This window comes from Prenolepis imparis, unplaced genomic scaffold, assembly GCF_030444845.1.
Source record: "Prenolepis imparis isolate NDT839.2.m4 unplaced genomic scaffold, iyPreImpa1.0 SCAF_4, whole genome shotgun sequence".
NCBI lineage: Eukaryota > Metazoa > Arthropoda > Insecta > Hymenoptera > Formicidae > Prenolepis > Prenolepis imparis.
In genome coordinates, this window is record NW_028141162.1 from 13090429 (window position 1) to 13101287 (window position 10859).

At 27.8% G+C, this 10859-nt stretch overlaps 1 protein-coding gene across 1 annotated transcript; it reads left to right on the forward strand.

Moving 5' to 3' along the window:
* The first annotated feature begins 6909 nt into the window (after window positions 1–6909).
* Window positions 6910–9820, forward strand: LOC145935193 (carbonic anhydrase 6-like). Its single transcript, XM_083036311.1, has 6 exons — window positions 6910–6976; window positions 7521–7564; window positions 8305–8464; window positions 8987–9210; window positions 9307–9537; window positions 9716–9820. Exons 1-6 carry the CDS (start codon window positions 6910–6912, stop codon window positions 9818–9820), a joined length of 831 nt encoding a protein of 276 aa, XP_082892437.1.
* The last annotated feature ends 1039 nt before the right edge of the window (window positions 9821–10859 follow it).

The window sequence follows — 10859 nt, forward strand, 5'->3', positions numbered from 1 at the left end:
GGATCGTTATGGTGCGGGCACTTCGAACAGACGTGCCCCAGAAATTGTCGGATCAATCTGCTTTGTGCTCGACGCAGATTGAGATCTCTTTCTTCTCTTAATTCTCTCGTCGTTAATCTTTATAGACATTTCAAGGGTCGGTAGCAACGAAACGTTCTCTCAAAACACCGATACCGATAGTATCGTTCACCAAAACAATTAACTTCTGTTTGAAGTGCACAGCGCGCATTACATTTTTTTTTACAAAAAAAAAAAAAACAATTAAGGGACAATAAAGAATAGAATGCTTCTCAGTTTAAAAAATAGATTCTATATGAAATGTTATATTCTGAAATTTAATTGCCATCGTATTACACATGTTATCGGAGTGACGTGCCGCCTGAAAGGGTCTCTTCGCATCTATTCACGTGAGATGTAAACTTAATTCCACCCCTGGGGGATGCGGAAAGCCTTCCAACGACAAAGGCGGATATTCCTATCACCTGTTCTTTTTACCAGGCCGACATATTTTTCCTTTGCCCATTGTGTGAGTTATACATCGTGTGTCGAACGATCGGATAAACGCGAAACTTATGGAGGTGGGTGGGTGCATGGTTGACATGGGAGACTCCATATTGAAGGGAACTTGGCAAAATTCCAATAATCTTTTTGGATCACCATCATCGGTATTATTCTATCTACAACTCGCGATTTTGGTCTCAAACCGTGAGGTCGTCCAACCGATTTACTGCTGCCCAACGTATACGTGGCAGATATTCACGTATGTGTGTGTATATACATATGTATGTATGTATGTATATGTGCGTGATTGAGTCGAGAATATCGAGGTGAAAAATGTCAGCCAGAGTTACTGGAATTAGAATCCGAGGAAATACAAGCCGGAGAAATACGCGATTGGGCCATCGATCTTCTATCCGAGGCAACTTATGGACGCTCGCGGACGTCTTTCTTTGTCTGTATGTAAATATGATGCTGGAAATCTACCAGCAATTTTGGGAATTGTATGTGTGAATTAATAAAATGTAGTAATTATAGATTGAAGATGGAAAAACGTGTCAGATAATTTCATAATCGCTTCTTTAGACATAATGCTAATGCAATTTTACTCTCACAATCAGCATAGAAAAAAAATCTATTAAATACTTAATAAAAAATATATATAAAATATAAATTATAATTAAAAACATAACAACCTGAATTGTGTATTATGTAAGCAGTTATTAAAGATAAATATTATAATATGTAACAATAGTTTATCCACGATTAATATTTTTTGACAAAAATCAGCTGATAATTGTCAAAAATATTAATCGAATCTCTCAGTCTCAGAAATATATTGTGTAAAGTGTAAATCATGGTTTATTAACGAAGGTAAAGAAGACTGCAAATTTTTGCACGCCAGTATAAAGAACATGCAAGATGATATAACGATTAAATACTTTTGAAGAAACGCTCAGTGATCTGATAAAAGTTAGATATCTAAGATGGGGAAATTTAAAGCTAGCTCGCTCTCAGCGCAGAAACTTGATTGGAGTCAAAGTGTCCTGGATGGAAATTACCTTCGTATTACCACCGAGATTTTGCTTCGTATATGTAGTCAAAGCAGATACGCTCGCGAGCACAGAAGTTACTATTAATTTCAAGTCCGACGCAGTTCGCGATGTTTCAGCGGCAGGAGTTGACTCTCAGTTTAAATCGAGTTATCGCTATAGAATTTCCAAACTGTGATCCGGATCTCTCCGAGGCCATAAGAGGAATATCCCTTTTATTACGGCAGCAACGAGATCATAATCCGTGATACATTGCTGAGCCTTCCTGTTCGAATGACACAAAAATTTGTCAGTTATTTTTAACGAGAGAAAGAATTAAGAGAGAGATATTAATGAATTAATAAGTTATTAGTGATTTCTCACACAAATCAATTAAGAATTTAAGTCGACTATCTCAATAATAATTAGTGAACGTGTTAATACAACTTTCTCAGTACTTACGCAAGTTGAATATTAATTCATTCTCTAATATCTATTCTTATTAATTAGAACTTTAACCAATTATTCTTGTAAATTGCATAGTTACGATTTAGACGCGCGGCGCGAACTTAAGATTGCCTTGTTATTATTGTACCGAAGAAAGTTGGCTTTATTTCGCTATGCCGAAATAGAATCTTTCCCGAAAGTTCGAGCTTTGTTTGACAGGCACTTTCAGGAGCAAATCTGTCAGAATCAACAGCGGATTTGCAAAACGCTGCTTCCGCAGGAAAGCGCACTGCACTCGGTGTGTTGATTCAGGTGTCTGCGCGCTTTCAAACTTCGGTAAAGATGAAAATATCTCCGTCAATATGTGTCCCTACAAATATTTTACAGTATAGCGCAAACATATTTCTTCCACCATTGTGATGCCGGTTAGTGACATTACTGACATTCAATTTATTCTCTCGTCCTTGATCCTCACGTACCGGAATTTTTAATTAATTCCGTTCTCGAGATCACGTTCTTCTAGGAAATCGAAAATATTCTTCTCAATGAATATCGATTACAGCCCTTGTATTTTACTACAAGATAAATTGAATTAAAAAAGAAACAGTTAAATAGTCAACAATCATCGGTTCAATTGATTCAGTCACGAAATCAAGAGAACGCTCGATTAAATCCGTTTGAAAACGGATCATTAATATTCAGCCGGAAATCTTTCTATTTTAACTAAAGAGCTACCGTTCTGTCTTGATAAAATAGTAAGCTTTAATTAAGAAATAATACAGTTAACTAAAGATTTACAATATGAGATATATCAATCCACAGCTATTTTCCTCTAAGCATCATCATATCATGATGTAAACATAAATTAATAGTTTTATTAAATACGAAATAATACATTGTTATAAATATATATATATATATATATATATATATATATATAACTGTGATTCAAAATTTAATTTGGAAATTATACACAAAAAATATATACAGTAAAGTACATATAAATTATACAAAGTGTTGTTAAATAATAATATAATTTTTTGATTTGAAGAAGAATTACTGTACTTAAGCATAATTTTGTTGCACAGCAATTTTTAATAACAATTGGCTTCTGATTGTTCATCATTTTGCTGAAATTACTTGTTAAAACTCTTTGCACGTATCCGTGGATCTGTATGAGTACGTCTCTGTGCATACAATGAAGAACATCTAAAGGAAACAAGGACTCTGCAGTGTGTGATTCGGCACAATCCTGGAGAACTGCAGTCAGCTTGCATTCAGATGCCAAGTGAGAGCAACTCGACAAATTGCGCCAGTAAGCTCGGATGTCTGCAAGGACCTCGTTGCAAATTTCAATAATTCGACGACAGTGCCAATCTGTCATCGAGGTAATTCTCACGTGGATTTTCCGCCTAGATTCGAAACGTGGTTGATTTGATCGCTGCCAATACTCTTTGTTTCTTGTATGTGAGATGGAGATTCGCAAATATTTCCAATTGTATCATTAATATACATGAGAAAGCCTTTCTATTGAATGTCGTATCGTTTTTTTAAACTATTTTATATGTATATTCAACTCTTTTATTATTTTTAATCCTAAAATTTATATATTTCATTATTTTATATAATTTTTAATACAATTAGAAAAATAATAATTGATTATAATTTCTAACTTAATTGAGTTGTAACAGAAAAAAATTAATTTTTCATAATAATTTTAATATATATTGATAAGAATAATAAAAACAAATTTAATTTATTAGTTAGTTATAACTAATAGAGTATAATCAAGAGACTTTAGAGTACCTATAATTAATTAATCGCAATATATATTTAAATTGTTATATAATTATTTATAGTTAATTGATTGGCATTTAACCGAAAGGCAATCCTAATGTAAGTACAGTATTGATCGAAATGTAATGTTAATGCAAATATGTGTTCATACTTAAATCATGCATTGGCGTTTATCCAACTTGTTTAAAATTCTATTAGATGTAACACTGCGATTAGCGTATAAAAATTTAGATTTAACACAAAACTGAGAGCCTATTAATAACATCGTTTCTTGCAATTTATACAGTATTTTTGTTGAGACTTATAAATTATAAATATTCTGTTTATAAACGGTTGAAATATTGTTGTGCAACTCATTATCTCATTTTTTCCAAATGTAACATTTATAAGTATTTCAATTAAAATAGAGAATATATTTAACAGAAAAGCTTAAAAAATTTTTTATTTGCAACATTATTTATTTGTTGTTTAAACTTCATAAAAAAACGTATATAATTTTCTACATTATAGTCTACGTATTGAAAGTGATTTTAAATGTTTATAAAATTCTAATTGTAATATTTTAAGTAGATTAAATATTTGACTTTTAATTAATTTTTTAATTCTTACATTTAGTAAAGATATTTTATTCTTTCTCGTTTCTATAATATAATATTTATATTTGCTCTACATAATATGATGGCTGTATGGATAAAAAAATCATGATTTTTTTAAACTGAGAGAACTTATACACTACATCATTTAACTACAACCAATAAATAGGTTTGTGTCGTTATAACATGTTGCATGATCTTACTGAATGAAGATAAAATAGAAAATCCTGCCCCAGTTTTACTTAAACACAAATTTATCAGAAATAATATATAATTGCATGTTACCAACTACGATAATTTTAAACATACTCTTTCATTTTTTTATGTTTTAATCGTTTAAAAGTTGCATTAGCGGCGATAATTGATTTTTTTCATTTTTAGGGTCGAATCCTATACCTCGCGTTATGTAACGTGTATTTTCTATATTTTTTATTATTCTTCGGAGGAACTATTTTATTAATAATTTTGCATATTTTTAAACACGCTCTTTCATTTTTTAATAAGTTTTTTAATAAGTTAAATACCTTATGTTATAATATATCACGTGTTTTTCAATATTATTTATTATCTCTCGGAGGACCATTAATGTGTTTGCATATTTTTAAATACGTTCTTTCATTTTTTAATAAATTTTAATCATTAGTGGCGATAATTAATATGTTCGAAATTTTAAAGTCCCCATTGAAATAACATAACATTAGGTTGTGACACGTCTTTTTTCAATATTTTTTATTATTAAACGGAGGGTCATTTCATTAATGTATTTGTATATTTTGAAACACGCTCTTTTATTTTTGTATGTTTTAATCATTAGCAGCGATAATTAATTTTTTTCTAATTTTAGGATCGGATCCTATACCTTACTTTATGTCACGTGTTTTTCAATTTATTATTTATTATCTCTCGGAGGATTATTTCATTAATGTATTTGCATATTTTTAAACACGCTCTTTCTTTTTCTAATAAGTTTTAATCATTAGTTGCGATAATTAACTTATTTTAAATTTTTGCGAAAACACAATATGTGATCACATAAAAGAAAAAATTTTAATAATGTAAATTTTGTCCTTTTGTCAATGGATAGCAATATTATTATTTATTTTTGCAAATTATTTTGTGGAATGTATAATAATGTGCGTAATAAATCTTTATCTTCATAAATTCTCGAGGTATTGTAGACCTATTAATTTACTGGATTAGATATTATCACAATCGATAAATTAGTGGAGTGATTATACTCTCAGTAATCGGAGGCATAATTATTTCATGGTTGACATATCGTCTTGGCGGATCAATATACATACATTTGCGTAAATACATGTCTACATTCGGCCTTATCTGTCTTTATCGGTTCCATAAATTCTTATAATCTTTAAATTTGCTATAAATTGCATAAATATAGAAGAAATTATAATCATATTAATTATCGATTATTGTAATAATGTATAACATTTATATAAATCATTAATTTTTATTACACAGTTAATTTCTTCAAGGATGTTATAATAAGTAATCTTATAAATATACAATACAATTTATTTACTACAATATAATTTATTTACTTAATTTAATTATATTTAGTATATCGCAGTACAAATATTATTTATAAATTATAATTAATATAAATTAATATTTTAAATTAAAATTTTTGAAAAAAATTTATGAAAGAAATACGAATAAAAAGTTAAATATAATATTTTTGATATTGTTTAATTATAAGAAATTCTTGGTATTGTTTAAAATCATTTTTGCATTTTTTTCATGTACTTTACTAATAACATGAGTAGAAGAGCTCACAAAAAATTGCTCAATATAATTTAAACATCTTATTTTAAATTACTTTTTGGATTGTTTCGTTGCATGTAATTTTAGTAGTATATTTTTTCATAGAATTTCTCTTTTTCTTTCTTATAAATTTAAAAATAAAATTAAGTAAAAAGATTTTTTTTAAATAAGTCCTAAATACATCTACAATTTAGTATAATTTAAAGGTTTCCGATCAATTTCTGAATAATTTCTAATTCAATGATGTTTCTCGTTAGTTTTTAGTTTTCGAAACAATTAGAGAATTCTAATATTTTGTGAGCGAGTGAAAAATCAATTCCGATCAAAATGCGGCTTCAAAGTTTCACTTGAGAAAACCACTATTGTTTGTTTCACTATACAATGAGATGGTAAATCGATTCTGAAACTCGTTATTAGTCGGAAATTCAAGTTTCCAATCGGAACCGTAAATAGTTTCGTCATGTGTCACTAGCAGAAACACAATTTCGTAAACGAAATTGCTTTGATCGAATTTTCTCTATTTCTATTCTTATTTCTCGTGAGAAGAATGTTTAATTTACAAAAACTCACTTGAGTAAATTTGATTAATCGACCGATTAATCGATTTGGTTTCCAACGTGTGCTTTCCAAATTAATTAAACAAAAGTGTGGTTTCGTGGAATTTGATATGACTTTACATGGGGATTGGCTATATCAGCTTGCCAAAAATTTATGGATCAGTCGCAATGCGATTGTCATTTAAGTTGCGTCTCGGTAAAATGAGTACATCACGCGTGAAAATGGACTTAAATTACTTGCTGGTTACATTGACGTTGCTTTGCACAGGTAAAATATTTCACGTTTTTTCCGTAAAATAAAATATAGTTTCTTTAAAGATTATTATCCATAATTGTTTCATTAGCACACATAATTATATATGTATTTTTATAATATTATATATTTATATCATACCCATAAATTTTTATTTTTGAAATTTGCACAAATTTTAAACTATTAAGAATTAAGAATTAACAATTAAAAATTAATATTAACTATTTAAAAGTATGCCGTTAATAAGAAATTTTAAGATACAAACATTGTTTTATTTTTCGGAATACTATTTAAAATTCTTATTTCAGAGTAAGAATCATTATCTATCGCATTTGTTAGATTTATTAACAAGATAAATTCTCGTTTTACTATTTTACTATAAGACAACCTAATGGACATGTCATTGTTACGGATTATTTGTACTTGCTTTTCTACTACAAAAGTTTATTCTTAGAGAGATTATATATATAACTATAATTATTACTATAATTATATAAAATATATAGAGATTATTAAGATGCAAATAAATAGTAATGGCATATTTCGTACTATGTTTTAGGTTTACAAGCAGCAGTAGCATCCGGATGGGGATATGAAGGCAAAAATGCTAATTACGATAATTAAAACTTTTACATTGCATACAATTTATTATTTACACGCTAACATAAATATGATTTATACATCGACGTTACAGATATATATATATATCTGAATTCAATCAAATGTTCTCTGTCTTTATTGTAAATTATAGCAACCGATATTGCGCTATTTGGATTAAGAAAACAATTATTTGCATATATATTATTTTTTTATTTTACCAGAAAATCTTTATTAGAAATATACGTTTGACAATATATGTATAATAATATAATGGACTTGTCTTTTGCACTATATGAAGAATATAAAATAAACGCTGATTTATATATAACTATACAATTTATCAGTTGATAATTATATGTATTTATAGTAAAAATAATAAAATAATAAATATTTTATAATATATGATAATAAATCGTTTTTTGTTAAAATTAAAAATTCTTTTAATTTTATATAATATTTGCAACTTATTTTTTAACATATTGAAACTGTAAAAATATATTACAAAGATGTAATAAAGTAAAAATTTTCATGATGTAAATCCTTAAATTATGATCTTCTCTATACATACATATGTATGTACATTTAAATATTATATATCTGTAAATATACTGTCTAATAATATAATATATAATATTAATTTATAAATACGCGAAATAATATAATACATCAAATTTTCTATTGTATTTTTGCGTCATAATTAAAATTACTATATCTGCGAATTGTTGGATTTTTAAAATAATTTTACAGGACCAGAGAACTGGCCAGGAATTTGCACAACAGGAAAAAAACAATCACCAATCGACATTGTAACAAAAGATGCTATAAAATCAGATCTCAGTGCTCTCAACTTTGATCGATACAACTTAGCGTTTCTTGCTACACTGGAAAACGATGGACATTCTGGTAAATAAATAGTCTATATATTACGTTTTAATAGTTTTAATTTTATTAATTATTAATTAATAATAAGTCTAAAATTATTAAAATGTAACTTAATTTTAGACAGATTCTTTTGTTATTTTTTTTTTAAACTTTAGTTTTAGGCTTTTCAGCAATATATTATGTGATGTATATTTTAAATCTCTATATGTATATTTAATGTTATTTTTACCAATTTTTTATATAGATAATTACATTCTGTGCCATATATATATTTGTAAACATTAATTACCTTTTATATCTAGTAGTGATAGTAGTAGTAAAAGTTTATGATTTATGTTATAAAAAAATATAGATATTATATGAAAAATGTTTATTTAAAATTTCTGATTAAAAATATAATACAAGAATTTTTTTTATCATAATCTCTTTTTATCTCAAATAATTAAATTCTTATCATAATAGATGTAATGAATTTCATTCGTTTATCACTATTTATATTAAGACAATGCAATTATATAGTTTTTAACAAATTTTTCTCTATAGTGGGAATTAAACTGAATGGTGTTCCGCCCGTTCTAAGCGGTGGAAATCTACAATCTGTATATGTTCTGGAGCAGATGCATCTTCACTGGGGCGCTGAGCATACTGTGGACGGTTTACGTGACCCTTTGGAATTGCATTTAGTGCATTATGATAATCAGTATGCAAATTTCAGCGTAGCCGCTCAACACGAGAACGGAATTGCCGTTGTCTCGGTTTTATTTAAGGTAGAAATAATATTCGTTACATCATGCTCTCTCGTTTTCTTTTCTATATCAATAATCTTTTCTAAACATAGTGTTGATTGTCATATTATGTTACAGTTGAGCAGAAATAATAATCTGCAGCTGAAACCGATTTTGAAAGCAACAAAAAAAGTGTTACATAAAATCGGTAAGAGTACAACCATAAAGGGGGAATTGATACCATCGTTATTCCTACCAAAGGACCATACGACATATTATCATTATCAGGGATCATTGACTACACCGGCATGTCAGGAATCCGTAACGTGGTTTGTTTTGACAGAAAAGCTCACTGTCTCGCAATCGCAGGTGATTTAAATATAAAATTATGTGCATAATATGATTTGTTTTATGGACATTTAAAATTTCTAATTTTTAGAAAATTAATAATAAAATAAAAAAATGCTTTTTTAAAATTTAGCTTATTAGAATAATGTATTAATTATTCTAATATACTTAATGTACTCGCACACACACACACATACAGGTGAACGAATTCAAACACATTCGAGGCGACAATGGAAGGCTGACATTTAATTACAGACCCACCCAGAAACTTAATGACAGAAAGGTATACCATCATGTGGGATGATTTGCGCGCTGAGATGAGGTGGAATTTCATTTAATAAGTTTTATTTAATCTATCGAGATACAAATGTCACTCGATTGATTTTATTTTAAAAAATCATTAATAAAAACATTTTGCAATTTCTTTAAATTGTATGTATTTAATCTTTCCTTCACACAAAACAAATGTATTTAAATTTTTGTTGCTTCTACTTGAGCACAGTAAAAATAAGAATAATATTATTGGTTTTTACACGAAAATCATAAATTTTCGTAATTTATCTTTTCAATGAAAAAGCATTTCTTTTGTTATATCAATATTCTTCGATATGGCAGATATTTTACACAAATAACATTTGAATGAAAACACTATTTCCTGAATGTTATATAATAATTATTGAAGTTTTAACTATATAAAAAAAGACTCTAAAATTTATAATTGGAAAATATACAATTAATTATAATTGTAGAAAAATATGGTCGATTGTTTTACTAGCTACGATACAATTATATCAACACGATAACATTATCGAATTGTACTATCTATTTTTAGCTGATCTATGCTATAAGAGCATTAAATCTCTTTCTGACACAGGAGACAAGTTAATTAATATTGTTTTTAATTAAAACATAGATTTTAAGATTTATGATATAAGGAACACATATCGAGAAATTATTTGACTGAAGAGATTGTATATGATATAGATAGTTTCTATCTATATCACTGCAGGTAGTTAACTATCCGTGCGACGGATGCAATAAAATGACTCATGAGAATCATGACAGTTTTGGGTTAAGTTATTTCTGTGATGGATTATTTCAAGGCAAATGCATGTAGATATATCTATAATATAAGAAAGAGAGAGAGAGAGTACACTTGAACCAGAATAGTACGTTGAACCAGAAGATTAAACACGTCCAATTCTATTAAAAAACAGATATATATATATATATATATATATATATATATATATATATAGAAAGAGAGAATATCATTCGGATACATAACAATACCTCGATATTAGCCATCATATTAATAAAATGCAATATTTTTGTGATTAATA

Coding starts and splice junctions, on each gene's coding strand:
- LOC145935193 (XM_083036311.1), top strand. CDS start 6,910: ATGAGTACATCACGCGTGAAAATGGACTTAAATTACTTGCTGGTTACA. Junction 8,465..8,986: donor GGAAAACGATGGACATTCTG/GTAAATAAATAG, acceptor TTTTCTCTATAG/TGGGAATTAAACTGAATGGT. Junction 9,211..9,306: donor TTGTCTCGGTTTTATTTAAG/GTAGAAATAATA, acceptor ATTATGTTACAG/TTGAGCAGAAATAATAATCT.